At 42.0% G+C, this 18,174-nt stretch overlaps 2 protein-coding genes across 4 annotated transcripts in view; both read left to right on the top strand.

Moving 5' to 3' along the window:
* The first annotated feature begins 1,091 nt into the window (after nt 1-1,091).
* On the top strand, nt 1,092-15,342 carry chrnb3a (cholinergic receptor nicotinic beta 3 subunit a). 2 transcript variants are annotated; one of them, XM_054778622.1, is made up of 9 exons: nt 1,092-1,311; nt 3,573-3,685; nt 6,569-6,720; nt 10,411-10,455; nt 12,077-12,186; nt 12,268-12,781; nt 13,570-13,760; nt 14,706-14,910; nt 14,981-15,342. In XM_054778622.1, the coding sequence occupies exons 4-9, from the start codon at nt 10,429-10,431 to the stop codon at nt 15,110-15,112; spliced, it is 1,179 nt and encodes a 392-aa protein (XP_054634597.1). In that variant the 5' UTR covers nt 1,092-1,311; nt 3,573-3,685; nt 6,569-6,720; nt 10,411-10,428; the 3' UTR covers nt 15,113-15,342. The 2 variants fall into 2 exon arrangements, with proteins under 2 accessions (XP_054634597.1, XP_054634596.1); XM_054778621.1 differs by lacking the exon at nt 3,573-3,685.
* A 422-nt stretch (nt 15,343-15,764) lies between these two features.
* Nucleotides 15,765-18,174, top strand: part of LOC129182463 (neuronal acetylcholine receptor subunit alpha-7-like) — a 38,918-nt gene continuing 36,508 nt past the window's right edge. The window contains exons 1-2 of one of the 2 annotated variants that reach the window (XM_054778619.1): nt 15,765-17,123; nt 17,224-17,276. The gene's annotated coding sequence lies outside the window, so the exon portion shown is untranslated. Of the gene's footprint in view, nt 17,277-18,174 lie in introns of both variants that reach the window. The other variant, XM_054778620.1, reaches the window with a different exon arrangement.

Consider the following 18,174-nt stretch of genomic DNA (forward strand, 5'->3'; position numbering starts at 1 on the left):
TGCAGGGGAAAAAAAAAACAATTTGAATTGACCAAAAATCAACAGCTTTGCAGGGCTGTGAATGCTCAATCGTGACTGTGTGATGTTTTTGTGATGTTATTCGTAACATCTGTGTGCATATCTCCAAAGAAAGGCAACAGTTGCTCGTTGCTGTTGAGTTTTGTGTGGGATTTGAACATCCACGTGTTAAAATGACAACTTTGTCCTCATAAAATAAAGGCTTTATTATGTGCGTAGCTTTATTGTCATAGTGTTCCTATAATACACAGTATTTAATGTGCCCATAATGTGTCCTGTGATTGACTGGTGACCAGTCGGTGTACCCCATCTCTCGCCCACTGGGATTGGCTCCAGCTCAGCTGTGATGCTGAGCAAAACGGTAAAAAAATGAATGAATCAATAAGCACATGACATGTAATGTATAGAAAGGCATGATTCAACACTACAAAGAGCAGAACCCGCTTAACAAACTGTCTATGTGGACCAATTTATAACGTGTCCAAGCGTGTTCTGAGATCTCAGATCTGAGATATCAATAATATCTCTCATGTGATATCTCCACTCTTAAATTAGCTGGCATGTATAGCTGCCTTCATGTGAATGGAGCATGATATGGACAACTGACATGTCATGAGTCGTTCACCTGGAGGCAGCGTAGACAACTCAGATTCACGGGCTACACATGGGTGGTGCCACATGAAGGCAGCGTGGGCAATTTGCATACACGAATGAGACGTTCTTATATGCCCCTGGGAATCGGTTCTCATTTTTTCAATTTAAAAGAGCCGTGCAAAAGACTCGCGAACGTCACATATCGAATTGAAACCACTAGCTTCAAGTTAACGCCACAACTTTGCAGGTAAAATGATTGATTCTCTACCATTGTGGGGAAAAAACTAAGTTAAACAGTCTTGATAAACTACAGCCTTTATTGATAGCCACTCTGCAGCTAAGGTGGTGTTTAAATGAATCGAATCTCAATCTCTCTCCGTCCATTCTGCTCCTTATGCCAACACTCGAACTAAGACGAGTACCCATGAGTCCCGGCCATCGCGAGTTTTGAACGATTCGTTCGTGACTCGCACATCTCTCCTCTCCTCACCCCGAGTCGCTGGCAAAGAGACGCTGTGGCGAACAAAACATCACAACATCCGTTCTTCCCCCGCCTGTTGGTGATTTGTAGTGAACATTAAGGCAGAGGCTCGGCTTGTTTTCGGGAGAATGCTTTGAAATTGTGGACGATCTGTGAATGTTGGTGAAGGATGAGGATGAAGTTTATGATGACGTGGTTGCTGCTGGCTGCTGTACAAGGTAAGGATGAATATCTCTCACCGTGTACACGTCCGCTCATCTACTTTCTGTCTTGCCGGCCAGGCTTTAACAAACTGTTTTTTTCAGTTGTTATGTGTAGGCTAACGTTATTATTGATGCATATGACGATGGACTGCATTGCAACCAGGCATCTTTCTCCACGTATAAGACAACATTAGCATATGGATGAGGCAAATGATTCGCCTTCATATATAAGCAGTGTTTTAATAGCGACATAAAATTGTGACATCACGACTCTTTTGGATGATTTTTTTTCCACAAATATATATAATATTTATATGGCACAGCTTCACTTAACGTTTTTATAAATTGTGCATTTTTTTTCTCTCGCTTTTTTCATTTATTGATTCATTAATTTATTTTCGCGTTCTGCTTTAAGGAAACTTTAATTGAAGAAACTTCCATGGGAGGTCCCATTACTGTACGTGCTTTCAAGTTAGAGTTTCCAAAAGTATCCAATAAGACCAGAAAAAGTTTATTTTTGCTTTTTTGAAAAAGAGAATCTAGAGGGGTCTGATTACTCGAGAAATATAGCCACAAAGTGATCCCTCCTGCAACGTCTTCTTATTCTCTGGCAGATCAGGTGCGCATGAGGCGTGTTCAGAAGCAGAGTTACGATGCCATCCACTGTACGGACCCAAAGGGTCCCTGTTGTGATTCATCAACTTTGCTTAAATATGTTATACAGTATGTTGTTTGTAATTATGCTCTACATTTGCAACGGTTCATTTGCAAAAATGACACTTATAGTTCATGGAGCCAGTCATGACGAGCGAGCTCTCCCTGATCAGTCTCATTTCTGGAAGTGACGGAGTCGCTCAGGTAAACAAACATAGCGGTGTACGAGACGGAGGATGTTTACAGTGATTATAGCCAAGATTTGAGCGATGTATCAATAGTTTTAAGAAGGGAGAAGCGTTTGGAGATGAACTAGAGAACTTGCAGAGCCTTAAGACGTGGAGATGAAGATCGGTCACCTTCAAAACACAGAATGATAAGTGCAAATTACTCTGGAGTTGCTTATACTTCAATAAATGTTTTAAACTGGCTCATTAATAAGTGTAAAGGGGTCTTTATAGCCTGATTTATTTCATATTTTGTCACCGTCGCAGCCCCCTTCCCCCCACAGTCAACATATGGCTGTGAAAAGATGTTTCTATAACATTTATAATGCTTTACAGCCTTGTCGCTATCATGGAATAGTGTTTAGACGACATTATGTAAACAAGACATGACTTACTCTGTTGTGCGGCAGCTTTGACTACGTGCTTCTTGTCTTTTTTTTGTTGTGCACCGGCGAAAGAGCATCCTTTTTCAAAATGTGTTTATACCGTACTTTCAAGCCAATTGCTTTTTGGAAAGGTGTTCCTTCATAGCAGTCATTAGTGAACAGAACTTGAGGTGGGCGTCCATCTGTCTCTCGTTGCTTCCTCCATTTTTGACTTAAACCTTCCTCTTTTAGAAAAGGATACAAATTTACAGTGTCACTCGGATACTATGAACATCCAGCAGCAACACAACATTTTGGCATCACTACTATTTTGATGAAAAATACACTGAACCAAGCCTTTTTTTTTTTTTTTACTCTGCTTTAGCTGAGAGGCGTCACCCCGATGACGTGACTTCCGGAAACGTTTACTCCGAATTTACTGTTCACTTTTAAAAAACGGAACAATGTGGAACATAATTGCAAACAATATATAGCATGTTTAAACAAAGTTGATGAATCATGCCAGGGACCTTTGAAGCTACATTGAAAGACAGTCCTGTCAAAATGTCTTTATGAGCGAGGGCCAACAGGTCGCGCCAAATCTATTTGTGGTGGCCCAGATTTATTGCCACACATAAATGAATGTATGGGAAACACTGCCGAAAAAAGTCTGTCTTCTGGCGTATGGAAAGAAAAGCATGCATCATGGGACAACACATTCTTTCAGAAAACATTGAAACTGTCTTGCAGTGAGGGCAGCGTCTGTAAAGAATGAAGGGCGCCCCTCTGTGTCTCCTACTGTGTTTGTCTCTTCAGTGCTTCAACCCACAGTGGCTTTACAAGACGCAGATGGTGGCAGAGGACATGGGTGGGGGGGGGTGAACGTTGTCTGTGTACATCCACGCAGCCTGCACACATGAATGCACATCCCGTGTGCATTATTTCTTATCTCATTGTGTCGTGCGGCCAACGCACACTGAGAGACAATGCAAACACACTAATACACTAATGCATCACTGTTTTTCCACAGAAGAATCCACCCCCTCCCCACGAGCTAACACGCACAACAGTCCAAGCAATATGATGCCCTTCACCTCTCAGTTTAATCAACAACACACACACACATCGTCAAAGAGGCTGCAGGTGAGAAATAGGTTGTTTGGAAACCATATGTGAGGTTGTTGGGTTGTGGATGCTACTCAGAGATGGAACGGGCACATTTCAGCCTTTCTCTAATTATGTGCATGATAGACCATCTGACGCAACACAGTGAAATGCAGCATTTATTTAAGACACACACCAAGATAGAGGCTGGAGACAAGTGGAAACACATTATAGTGGGACCGGCTGTGAATGAAGCTTGTCATTACAACCCCGTACAGTAGATGGAATCGTAACTCTGACAGGGAATATGAAGACCTAGCAGTAGGGATCGATGAATCGACATGTGCGACATGTACGTATGGCTGTTCCATTTCCTCGTCTCGCTGTAGCACACAGGCTGGATGACGAGGCGGTTCACTCTGCTTGTGTCTGAGCGCATTGGTTGTATAATCAAATTAAGGGAAAGAGTGAGCTTCCTGTCAGTTATTCGGCATCTTGGTCACAGTACGTGGAGGCGGGGGCTAGCTACATAGTAAAAAAAAAAAAGGTCGACATTATCAATTATTGTCGATAATTTATAGCACAATTATCGACCAGCAAAATTTGTTATCGTGACAGGCCTAGTTGGAGCCGACGTGTCCCCTCCAAAGAGCACAAGTTTGTAAGTTTTTGTCTTGTAAAGCGTGACTCTAGATGCCCTACACCTTGGACGCTACCCTCGATTGAGTCTGCCTGTGATGTCATTGCTATGCGTACATACTTTATATTTATATGGTGCTGGACCACATCGAGTCACATACAGTAGAAAGTCCAACTTTAAGACTTTGGATGGGAGCTTCAGGGCAAGATCAAAGGTATGTAGGATATCAATTCAGTTTAATACCTATCTGCAGATGAAATTTCAATAAAGGGCACCTATTATGCTAATTTTCGGGCGTCTGTATTGAGTTCTGGACTCCTATAGAGCAGTTACACACTATAACCCACACAGAAAGCTTTCTAGATCTTCCAGACTCTGCACCCATTCTGGCGGTGTTTCCTGCCTCCCGCCCAAACGGTCTGTGTAATTTACTCCACCCCCGGCCCTCCTCCAGGTACGCCTCCAGCCGAGCCCACTCCGGTGTGATTGGTCTGAGGACTTCCGGACAGCTGCCGAACCCCTTTTGTCCGATTACTTACACAAAATAAACACAGTTAGGACAGTGATGAATTGTTACTTACAGCTTGCTCTTCTGACTCTTCAACACGACCAAGTAGCGTTGGAAAGGCGTCGGACTTCAGCAACAGTTTGGCGGATAGTCCGGCTTCGTATTGGCTCGTGTCGTTGACAGTTGGGCATATTTTTCTCTTGCTGGCCGGGAATCAGCAACTCTAACCACTTCCACCTGAGGCTTGCCTCTTTAGGCACACCCCAACAAACATTTCCTGGGAGCCATACGTGCTTTTTTTGGCTTCCGATCCACATCCGAACACACACATCTAGAAGTTCACCACTTTAAACCCTTTTGAGGGCCACTCCATTCAAGAAATATCACTTTTCATTCATTTTTTGTCTGTAATTGCCGTCCGGGGGCCAGATGTCTCTCAGATGTCTTTAACGAGGCTGAAGAGGAAGCAGTCTACCTTCACCAGCTGTCTCCTGCTCAGCTTGCGCTTCACTAGGCGACTGCTGTGTCTCGTGCCTGACTGCGCTGAGCAACTCTGAACTCGGCTCTTCTCCCCTGGTGATGCCTCTGTCTGTGGTGATCATATCAGCATGATCGTTTTGTCAGCCTTGGGAACTTTGTCCACTTGGCCTTGACTGCCTGTCAGAGTTGACAGTTCTGGCGCTCTGAGGCGTTCCCTCACTGCCTCCATTCCTTCCTTTTCACTTCTTCGACGTTCCGTTGGTGACTCTTGAGCAGAATCGCATGGCTCATTAGTAATCCCTCGCCCCTTTGCGTTTGAAATTTCACTCTATCGTGGGTTTTCAAAAATATACGAATTAGTAAACCATGCTGTTTTGTGGAATTACGACACAGTGGTTCCCAAAATAGCCTGCAATAAGTGAAATCCGCAAAGTAGCCAACTTTTTCTTTTACACTTCTTATATATGTTTGAAGGCGGTAAAACCCCTCACCATACACTTTATTGCTTTTTCTCAGACAGGCATGAACATTTTCTCACATTTCTCTCAAAACACTCTCAAAGTTCATATTTATTTGCAATTTTAATGATCAACCTACGATGTAGGACACAAGAAATTATTAAGTGACTCGCGCGTCTGTCCCTCCTCTGCCTCTTTGTCCTGGCGCTGCTCCGCTGAAGCATTTTTGTGTCCTTGTTAAAACATATTGCCGCGGTACTCCTCTTGTTTCAGTCCTTGTCCTCCTCCTCCTCGAACCGAAGCTTCATTTATTCCGTAATGGCGCCCTACAGCCGCGTAACATCTACCTTCCTTCAGCATGTCCACAAGTCCAACTTTTCGTGCGATGGATGGCTTTCTCTGCCCTTTTGGGTGCAGAACGTTTCGTCGACATTGTGGGTTTTGTTGGGGAGAAAACTTGCAAGTCACGCTGCAAGGCAAGCTGTTTGCTAGCGATAACACAACAGGAGACACGGCTGTGCGGGCCGGCGTGAGGGAGATTTAGTGACAATAGTCTACAGCCAATCAGGATGCAGAATACAATGGGCGGGTTTTCCCTTAGCCAATCAGGTCACAGAACACAATGCACTTTCACACGCTGTAAAAAAAAAAGTACTAAAATTGCACTAAAAAACAATTTAAGGTGAACCGCGATGGAGCGAGGGAGCACCGTGTACATCCTATTATTAGTAAAAAAAAAGCACATTTAAGAAAGCACATTTAAGTAAAATGAATGTTTTTTTCTGTCATCAGTCCAATGCTTTTATTCTGCTTTTATTCCTTCTTGCTTCTTCCAGCTCAGGATGTCTTTGTCTCGCTGGCTGAGTTGGAAGATTCCTTACTGAGGAACCTGTTCCGAGGCTACCAGAAGTGGGTCCGGCCTGTCCAGCATGCCAATGACACCATTACTGTGCGCTTTGGACTAAAGATCTCACAACTGGTGGATGTGGTGAGAACACAACCCGTACGACACACACCATCAACAGCATGACAGGTGTGGGGGGAGGGGGTGGGGGTGGGGGTGGGGGGGATAACAGCATGTTATTTTGCAGCATATGAACACGTATTGTCAATCAATCTCCTTTGTGCCAAACCGCTTTGTTTCCGGTCGGAGTTGTCAAGAGGCCATTATCCAGAGAGGAAGTCTCTCCCATGTATTATTAAGATGTACACACACGCAGTTGCGTAATTCTCCAGCCACTGCTAGTCGTAGAACAGTAATCCCTCGCCAATCACGGGTTATCAAAAATCTATTAATCAATAAATCATTGCTGTTTTGTGACTGAATACAGTTCGTTATTCGTAAAAAGTGCATATTTAAGCAAATGTCATGTTTTTTTTCCCCAAATCAAGCATAAAAGTGGCTAAATGAAGTAAAATACAAATAAAAGGCATTCAAAAGACTCATTAAAAAACGTTGTGATGATATGTAGTATTCATACCAAAAGAAGAACAACAAGGAACTCTCCTAACACTAACATATGTGACTCGATATAATGTCTTATTTTCTCTTATTATGTTGACTACATTAGGGTGTAAAGGTGACTATAGGGGTGTTTTATTTCATGTTGAGAGGGCTCTAATTATGTTAGAAAGTGTATTTAGAAGGTGGTAAACAGGTTTTCTATGTCTTAGTTTCTCTTATTATGTCTACTATATTGTGTAATAGGAGTGTAAAGGTGACGATAGGGGTGTTAGTTCATGTTTAGAGGGCTCTAATCATTTTAAAAAGTGTATTTAGAAGGTGGTAAACAGGTTTTGTATGTCTTATTTTCTCTTATTATGTCTACTATATTGTGTAATTGTGTAAAGGTGACGATAGGGGTGTTACTTCATGTCTACAGGGCTTTAATCATGTTAAAATCATATTTGGAAAGTGGTAGGCAGGTTTTGTTTGTCTTATTTTGTCTTATAATGTCTACTACATTGGGTAATAGCAGTGTAAAGGTGACTATAGGGGTGTTATTTCATGTCAAGAGGGCTCTAATCATGTTATAAAGTGTATTTATACGCTGGGTTGTTCTGATCACAACCTCGTCCATCTCGTCACAGACTACACTCCAGTAGTGAATAGACAACCCCCTGTGAAGAGGCCTGTGAAGCAGTGGTCTGAGGAGAGCAGTGCTAGGCTCAGAGACTGCTTCCAGACAACAGACTGGGAAGCGCTCTGTAGTCCCCATGCCAGTGACATTGACAGCATGACTCACTGCATCACAGACTATATCAACTTCTGTGTGGAGAACACTGTGCCCTCCAAGGTGGTGCGGTGTTTTCCCAACAACAAACCCTGGGTGACCTCTGAGATTAAGGCCCTGCTGAACAAGAAGAAAAGGGTCTTCAACTCGGGGGACAAGGAGGAGCTGTGCAGAGTCCAGAGGGAACTCCGGCACAAGATCAGGAAGGGGAAGGACTGCTACAGGAGGAAACTGGAGAAGCGGCTGGAGGAGAATAATGCCAGGGAAGTCTGGAGAGGCCTGCAGACCATCACAGGCCATGGTAAAGGAGTGGGGAGAGACCAAGCCAGTGGGGACAAGATCTGGGCAGATGAACTCAATCTGTTTTTTAACAGATTTGAGTCTGCCCCCCCTCCCTCCCCTACCAACTCACCACTCTTCACCCCCACATCCACATCCCAGCCATCCTCTACCCCCCTCTCCATAACTGATGATCAGGTGAGAAGTCAGCTGAGGAAGATCAAGGCAAGGAAGGCCCCGGGACCGGACGGCATCAGCCCTAGAATCCTCAAGGACTGTGCTGACCAGCTCTGTGGAGTTCTCAGGCACTTGTTCAATCTCGGCCTGAGCCTGGAGAAAGTCCCGGCCCTGTGGAAGACCTCCTGTGTGGTCCCGATCCCAAAGACACCGCGTCCCAAGGAGCCTAACCACTTCAGGCCTGTTGCCTTGACCTCTCACCTGATGAAGACCATGGAGAGGATTATCCTGCAGCACCTGCGACCCCTGGTGGGCACTCAGCTGGACCCCCTGCAGTTTGCTTACCGGCCTCGGATCGGAGTGGACGACGCAGTGATCTACCTGCTGCACAGATCACTGCTACACCTGGAGGACAGCGGGAGCGCTGTGAGGGTCATGTTTTTTGACTTCTCCAGTGCCTTCAACACCATCCAGCCGTCACTGCTCAGAGTGAAGATGGAGAGTGTGGGAGTAGACCAACACCTGACTGCATGGGTTATAGACTACCTCACCAACAGACCACAGTATGTGAGGCTCCGTCACTGTGTGTCTGACATGGTACTCTGCAGCACAGGTGCCCCTCAGGGTACGGTGCTCTCCCCTTTCCTCTTCACCCTCTACACCTCGGACTTCACACACAACTCCACACAGTGTCACATCCAGAAGTTCTCCGATGACACAGCCATTGTTGGTTGTGTTTCAGAGGGGAATGATCTGGAATACAGGACGGTCATCAGGGACTTTGTCAGCTGGAGTGAGCTTAACCAGCTGCAACTCAACACCAGCAAGACAAAGGAGATGATCATTAACTTCCAGAGGAAAACATCTCACTTTACACCGGTGAACATCCAGGGAGCGGACATAGAGTTGGTAGACAGCTACAAATTCAAATTCCTTAACAACAAGCTGGACTGGTCCGTCAACGGAAGGGCCAGAGTCGCCTCCACCTGCAGAGGAGACTGAGGCCCTTTGGTGTGTGCAGGACTCTTTTACGGACCTTTTATGACTCTGTGGTGGCCTCAGCCATCTTCTATGCTGTGGGCTGCTGGAGAGGGGGCAGCACGGAAAGGGACAGGAGCAGGATAAATAGACTGATCAGGAGAGCGAGCTCTGTCCTGGACGGTCCTCTGGACTCCGTGGAGGAAGTGGGGGAGAGAAGGATGTTGGCTAAGCTGACATCCATCATGGACAACACCTCTCACCCGCTACATGACACTGTTGTTTCCCTGGGCAGCTCCTTCAGCAGCAGACTGTTACACCCACGGTGTAAGAAGGAGAGGTTCCGCAGGTCCTTCATACCGACCGCTATCAGGCTCTACAACACCTGCACCACCTGAACCATGTTGTAGTCACTATGCTTTCTTTACACTGTATTCTTTACTTGCGTATCTTGCTTGCTGCTGTAACAAGTTAATTTCCCCGCTGTGGGATAAATAAAGTACATACATTTAGAAGGTGGTAAACAGGTTTTCTATGTCTTATTTTCTCTTATTATTTCTACTACATTGGGTGATAGGGTGTAAAGGTGACTACAGGGGTGTTTTATTTCATGTTTAGAGGGCTCTAATAATGTAAGAAAGTGTATTTAGAAGGTGGTAAACAGGTTTTCTATGTCTTATTTTCTATTATTATGTCTACTATATTGTGTAATAGGAGTGTAAAGGTGACGATAGGGGTGTTATTTCATATCTAGAGGGCTCTAATCATGTTAAAAAATGCATTTAGAAGGTGGTGCACAGGTTTTCTGTGCTCTAACTATGAAAATATTCCATTTATAAATATGGAATCTTACATTTAACGGTCGGGTCTGGACCCATCAAACCAGATGAACGAGGGATTACTGTACTGCTAATATCTACGAAATAAATCCAGCAAGTAAATCAACTCTTACCTCCTGTTGAAAATGTGTTTTTACTCAGTGAAAATGTGTATTCCTTTTCCTCCAACAGGATGAAAAGAACCAACTGATGACGACAAATGTCTGGCTTTGGCAGGTACACAATCCCAACATACTGAAACAGGATTACACATCAGATGTTTCACTGTATGCTTTATTAAAATGATTGTCATGATCGTTGGACAATTAAAAGAACAATAACAACAGAAAAGGAAAAATCATCTGTAACTTTACAAGAATAAACTCATAATATTATAAGATTTCTTTTTTTTTATGAAGTTGTAATATTATGAAAAACAAGCAAAATAAAGTAGTAATTTTTGGAAAATTAGATTGGAGAAAATGTTATAATATGGGAATAAAGTCAAAATATTATGGCAATAAAGTCATTATATTACGAATGTTTTCAAAGATTATTTAAGAAGAAAGTTGAAATATTTGGAAAATAAAAAAAAAACAACTGCAAAAATGGGAAAAAGAGACTGAAGTTCATGATATACAGTATATCCCTAATATACAATAATCCCATATAATACAATAATACAATAAATACGATCCATGATTAGTTCAAATTCATTATCTTTTTACTCAAGCCGAAAGAGTGGAACCTCTAAAGTAAAAGATATGTACAGTGGTGTGAAAAAGTATGTGCCCATTCCTAATTTCTTTTTCTTTTGCATGTTTGTCACACTTAAATGTTTCAGGTCATCAAACACATTTTAATATTAGTCAGTGACAACACAACTGAACACAAAATGCAGTTTTTAAATGAAACTTTTTATTATTTAGGGAGAAAAAAAATCCAAAGCTACATGGTCCTGTGTGGAAAAGTGATTGCCCCCTAAACCTAATAACTGGTTGGGCCCCCCTTAGCAGCAACAACTGCAATCAAGCATTTGTGATAACTTGCAATGAGTCTCTTACAGCGCTGGGGAGGAATTTTGCAGAATTGTTGTCATTCAGCTACATTGGAGGCTTTTCCAGCATGAGCACCTTTTTAAGGTCATGCCACAGCATCTCAATAGGATTCAGGTCAGGACTTTGACTAGGCCACTCCAGTATATCATCAAGATGTTTTCTGGCAAAATTGAGACAAGCCTTAATGTTCTTTTTGTTCAGCAGTGGTTCTGGTCTTGGAACTCTGCCATGCAGGACGTTTTTGCCCAGTGTCTTTCTTATGGTGGAGTCATGAACACTGACTTTATCTGAGGCAAGTGAGGCCTGCAGTTCTTTGGATGTTGTTGTGGGGTCTTTTGTGACCTCTTCGATGAGTTGTCGCTGCGCTCTGGGATCATTTTGGTTGGCCGACCACTCCTGGGAAGGGTCACCACTGTTCTATGTTTTCACCATTTGTGGATAATGGCTCTCATTGTGGTTTGCTGGAGTCCCAAAGCTTTAGAAATGGCTATATAACCTTTTCCACACTGATAGATCTCAATTAATCGTAGTTATGTTATGTTTTAACAGGGTGTGTGTAGCTTTGGATTGTTTTTCTCCCTTAATAATAAAAACTTTCATTTAAAAACTGCATTTTGTGTTCAGTTGTGTTGTCATTGACTAATATTTAAATTTGTTTGATGATCTGAAACGTTTAAGTGCAACAAACATGCAAAAAAATAAGAAATCAAGAAGGGGCCAAACACTCTTTCACAGTCTTTTGGCTTGTGTAAAAAGATAAGGAATTTGAACTCATCATGGATTGTATTTATTTTTTCCAGGAATGGGTTGACGTCAAGCTAATGTGGAATCCAGATGAATATGGAGGTATTACGTCCATCCGGGTACCTTCAGAGACAATATGGCTGCCAGACATTGTTCTGTATGAAAAGTTAGTTCCACGCCACTATTTTTCGGTCACATTTTCCTGTCTGTATTATATCTTTAATTCTTCCCCTTTTTCGTGAATGAGTGCTGATGGTCGCTTTGAGGGTTCCCTGATGACCAAAGCCATCGTTCGCTGGGACGGGACGATCACGTGGACGCCACCAGCCAGCTACAAGTCTTCCTGCACCATGGACGTCACCTTCTTCCCCTTTGATCGCCAAAACTGTTCCATGAAATTTGGCTCCTGGACTTACGATGGAAATATGGTGGATCTGGTTCTTGTGGACTATTATGTGGATCGCAAAGACTTCTTTGATAATGGCGAGTGGGAGATCCTCAATGCAACAGGAATGAAGGGAAGCAGGAGGGACGGGGTGTACTGGTACCCCTTTGTAACTTACTCCTTCATCCTCAAGAGGTTGCCCTTGTTCTACACCCTCTTCCTCATCATCCCGTGCCTCGGTCTGTCCTTTCTGACTGTCCTGGTCTTTTATTTACCATCAGATGAAGGAGAGAAACTGTCGCTTTCCACATCTGTCTTGGTGTCACTCACTGTCTTCCTCCTGGTCATAGAGGAAATCATCCCTTCATCCTCCAAGGTGGGTCAGCTTAAAGACGTAGAAATAGCGTCATTATTCCCTTGCAGGAGGTCCCACTTTAACCGAAACGGACGCCAACCAAATCAATTTTCCCCCATAAGGAATCATGCAAATCCACTTCATCTGTTCCAGAAAGCCAAAAATGTTAAAGTGTCCCTGACATGATTCATCAACTTTGCTTAAATATGTTATATGTTGTTTTTATGTTCGACATTGTTACAGTTTTGAAAGCGAATGGTAAATTGGCAAAAATGACCCATGACGAGCTAGCTCCCGCTGTTCAGTCTCATTTCCGGAAATATTATTAGAGCCCTCCAGACATGAAATAACAACCCTATAGTCATCTTTACACTCCTACTACCCAACATAGTAGACATAAACAGAGAAAATAAGCCATTCAGACATAAATACGACTTGTGTTTGTGTGTGTTTCAATAAGTGTTTTCTGGAAGTGACGTGTCCACCCCGCCATGAATAGATTTGGCGCTTCCTGTTCACACTAGCACACTAGTGTTGCCAACTTAGCAACTTTATTGCAATATTTACTGAGTATCCAGACCTCTCTAAATTGTGTTTTTCAAAATCGACTGACTTTTTTTGGTGTAAGTGGACACTAAAATGAAAGCACCTGTCACTCTTCTGGAAACTTTAGCACAGTTGTGTACGTCGTCTGCATAATGTAGTTTTAACATCCCGGCTCCGAAGAGAATGAAATACGGAGACTGCCATGTAGCTTCTCTCTTATTTGATTCTGTTGATTTCATTCATTTTCTTTGCTTTTTCTCCAGGTGATCCCACTAATCGGAGAATACTTGCTCTTCATCATGATCTTTGTCACCTTTTCCATCATTGTCACTGTCTTCGTCATTAATGTCCATCATCGCTCTTCAGCAACCTACCACCCCATGGCCCCGTGGGTGAAGAGCCTCTTCCTGCAGAGGCTGCCCAGGCTGCTGTGTATGCGGGGACACACAGACAGGTAAAAACTTACCCTTGGATGTTATTTGTGTCGCTATACTTGACCCAAACCCTAACACCTGACCCCTAAACCTAACCCCATTCTAAATAAAAATGACGGCTGTGACGCATGGATTAATTCCAGCTGCAATAACACTCCCCATCTCTCTTTAATTACCATCATTCGCTCGCTTCCAAGGAAGCTAACGAGCTAAATATTCGACGGGAGTTGCGGTTTCTCACAGAGTTGACGTCCCGTCACATGCGCAGCCCTGACAAAGAAAATAAATAATCAAAGCAGGGGTGTCCAAATTCAGCACAGGGGCCACTTGTGGCCTTTTTTTATTGGCCCACGACGCACTGTAGAAATCAAATTAAACAGCAAAAATGGGAACAATAGAGGAACAATGTAAAAGGGAAAAGGCTGAAATGATGATACTAACAACTAATAACACAAATCTTTGTTTTTAAATATAGATTGCATTTTTGCTTTTTCACAAAGTTTAAAATATATATATATATATATATATAAACATATTCACATTAAACATTTATATTTATATTTTTATTTATATTTAATATTTATTTTTAACATTTATAGTTAGATGTAATATTTATATTTAACATTTATTTTTAAAATTTATAGTTGGATTTTATATTTATATTCAGATTTCACATTTATCTTTAACATTTATAGTGAGATTTAAGATTTATATTCATATTCAGATTTAGAATTGATATTTAGATGTAACATTTATATTCAACATTTAGATTTAATAATTATATTTAACACTTACATTTAGATGAAACATTTACATTTAACATTTACAGTAAATTTGCCATTTAATTTCTATCTTAAATTTGGGAGAAAATGAGTTAAAAGCCAGAAAAATTTGCTACGTCAGCTAAAAAAGTGTGACTGACTTTTTTTTAATTCAGCGCCCCACAATTTTTGGTGCGATTACAGATACCACTACTGGGATACTGAGATGAGCCGCTCTGAGTCAAAGCCTCGTAGAGGCGTGGGAAAGAGGGGGGCTCCCGGACACCAGAGAGGGCCTCTCGGAGGAAAGGAGGAAGAGAATGAAGCCTGGCTCGCCATGCTGGAAAATGCCACACATTCAGTTCGCTACATCAGCCATCACATCAAAAAGGAGCACTTCATACGAGAGGTGCGTTTTCAGGGACGGTACTTCAATATTCCATGGAAGTGTCTTCTCATCCACCCTCTGTTTCATGCAGGTTGTACAAGACTGGAAGTTTGTGGCTCAAGTGCTGGATAGGATTTTCCTGTGGGCCTTCCTCACGGTGTCAATACTAGGAACAGTCCTCATCTTCACACCCGCCCTGCAGATGTACCTCAGCTCACCCTAATGAACTTATACTTGCAAATACCCAATACAACATTGAAACTTGCCATTTATGAAGTGTTAAGAGCATGCAGAGAAATGCAAAGGACAAAGCAATAAGCAGGTGGAAGTAGCTCGTAGGATTTAAACAACCACTTTGGTATTCAGTATGTGTCCATGTAGTAGTACTTCATAACTTCTTTTGTGTCCAATACAGCATGCTGCATTCAATATCTTGTCATAATGAATGAATAATAAACGCATTTGGTCATTTGGTCAGTATGTAAATGTTATCAAAAGACATCACACCAAACGACCGAGTGTAGAAAGTAGGACTTCAATTCATTCGGGTGTAGTAACACTGTGTCCCCAGTAGATGACACCAAATACATTATTCAAATCAGAACAGTAAAAGACTTAGACATGGATACACGCCGCATCGAGTGGGTTTGTCCACTGCTGCGATACGTCAACGTCGCCGCCATATTGGATGTGTCAGGGTTGCGCTGTAAATGAATACAAGTGAATGTACTTACTTTCATAAAGCGCCTTTCTACCAAGAAATTTAAGTTAATGCCTCTCGTTTATACATTCACACACGCACTGATATACTCGGGATAGTATATTAGTGCGTGTGTGAATGTATAAAGGAGAGGAATTAACACTTTACATCAACGTCGCCGCCATATTGGATGTGTGCAGGCTGCGCTGTAAATGAATACAAGTAAATGTACTTACTTTCATAAAGTAGTTCTACAAATACATTTTAGTTCATCCCTCTCGTTTATACACTCGTTTATAATGTTAATTCATCTAATTTATACATACACACACGCACTAATATACCATTAACTTAATTTTCTTTGTAGAAAGGCGCTTTATGAAAGAAAGTACTTGTATTCGTTTACAGCGCAGCCTTGACACATCCAATATGGCGGCGTCTACGTATATACTATGGCTATGGTAAAAGAGATCAACTTTATTGCCAATAAAAACCGGACAATAGATGGGATTCTAAAGGCTGGCTCTACCCACACTTATGTTGTCGTTCGTTGACGACCGACACAGTTGACCATGTTTGTTGTCTGAAAAAGTCTGTTGTTCGCACTTGTATTATTCACAGCTACAGATGTGTCACAGTGTGTGTGCCTGAGACAAAGCGAATGTTTGCGGACATATTGGCACTTTTTTTTTTAGCAGTGACCACCATCAACATGTTCAGATAGGCTTTTCCGAGCATTCAAACTGAAGCCACTTTTCATTTCTGTTATCGCTGCTGTGCATTGAAGCCAGCCTGTGTGGAAATGCTGAGGCAGTGGCGCTTCTACAGCTTCAGTGGCGCCCTGTGCCAATAACATCTTGCCGCAACCTTGAGTCGCACAGAACACGGTCGGGGGCAAACTTGAACTTGAAGGATATGCTCGGCTGATGGGTCGTCCGCGAACGATCAGGCGTATAGAGCCGGTGTCGTGAAGTTGGTATCCTCGATAGAAAGTGTGTCCCGTTCCGCGGGAGCATGCACAACTAGATTGTCAAAGATGTTAGGTATCCTAACACGTGACATTCCTACCGAAATTAAAGCTTTTGATTCTGTAGTTGCATGTCGCCCAAATTAGTATCATTCATTGCACTGTATGACATGTCTTATTATCCTTCCTTGAAAGGAAAACTGCGCTATTGTTGGACGTTTGCCCATCATTCACAATCCTTATGTGAGACATGATCACACGTCTGTGCGTTGTAAAGGTTTAAAAACAGCGAAAAGACTTAGCTAAGAATGCACGTAATGGGAAACACATAAATGGGAAACTCCAAAAAGCGCCAACAATGCTCCATTTACATCGTATAATGTGACGTATATATTAACCAAGCTACAGCGACATTGTTAATTATTATTATTATTAACATTGTTACGCCGATTGAACTACATTACTGGCGTATTGACACCTTGCCACACCACACCGGCTAGCTACTAGCTGGCTAGCGACTAGCTTCACCACACACTTACTCACAATGCCTCAGGCCACTAGCGAAAGGTAACGCTACATACTGCTGCTGTGTTCTTGTTTCTGAGTTTGGAAATGTTAATGTTATGTGTAGCATTCCTTTCTATGTTATTATGTGAAATAAATACAGCCAGGAAGGAAGTTCTGGCAATGCTTAAATGGACCAAAATACAGCAAAATAATGTAAGTATTACATGTTAGCATGAATGTACTTGTTACTACATGCTCACATCATGGATATAAAACCAGAAACCCTTGTTGGAGCTTTTTGGATGTGGTTTGTGTCCCATTATGTGCAGTAATGAGCTGTCTCTTTTAATCTGTTTTGATATCTTTAGAACGCATGTCTCATATACGGACTGTGGATGAAAAATTGGAAAAAAGAGTGCACTTTTTCTTTAAATAGCCGAAAAAACCATCACTACTACTAGCTTAGCTAACACTTACGGACAAGGCACATACGGAGGGTCATCAACCCGAGCCACTGTATCTCACTCACGCCTTGTGTTTGTGTTGATCGCACTGAGTGAGATAGTGGTTCGAGTTGATGACCCTGCATTCTTTTATGCCTTGTATGTGAGTTTTGCAAAGAGAAAATGAAAGAGCACTTCCCGAAAGGACGTCCCCCACCTTCGTCTACTGCAGTGGTATCCAAAGTGCAGCCCGGGGGCCGTTTTTGGACTGCGACACAATCTAAAAATATAATTGAACAAAAAAACTAACTAAAAAAAACCAGAAGGAAAATCAGCAGTAATTTACAAGAATAAAGTGAAAATATTAAGAAAAAAGTTGTAATCTAACGAGAAAAAAAATCGTAATTTTACAAGAATTATAATATGAGGAAAAATAAAAATTTTAGTAGCATAAAGTTGAACTATTAAATAAAACAACTAGTTTTAAAAAAAAATTGTAATATTATGAGTAATAAACAAAACAACGTGTAAAGTTGTGATTTTTGGAAAATGAGGTTGCAGAAAAAGCTATAATGTGATGAAAATAAAGTCAAAATACTACGAAAATAACATGTACAAGTAGATAATTGAAAAATTGGAAAAGTGGAAAATTTAAAAACAGCAGAAAT

Source organism: Dunckerocampus dactyliophorus, chromosome 6 (assembly GCF_027744805.1).
Source record: "Dunckerocampus dactyliophorus isolate RoL2022-P2 chromosome 6, RoL_Ddac_1.1, whole genome shotgun sequence".
In the NCBI taxonomy this organism is placed as follows: Eukaryota; Metazoa; Chordata; class Actinopteri; order Syngnathiformes; family Syngnathidae; genus Dunckerocampus; species Dunckerocampus dactyliophorus.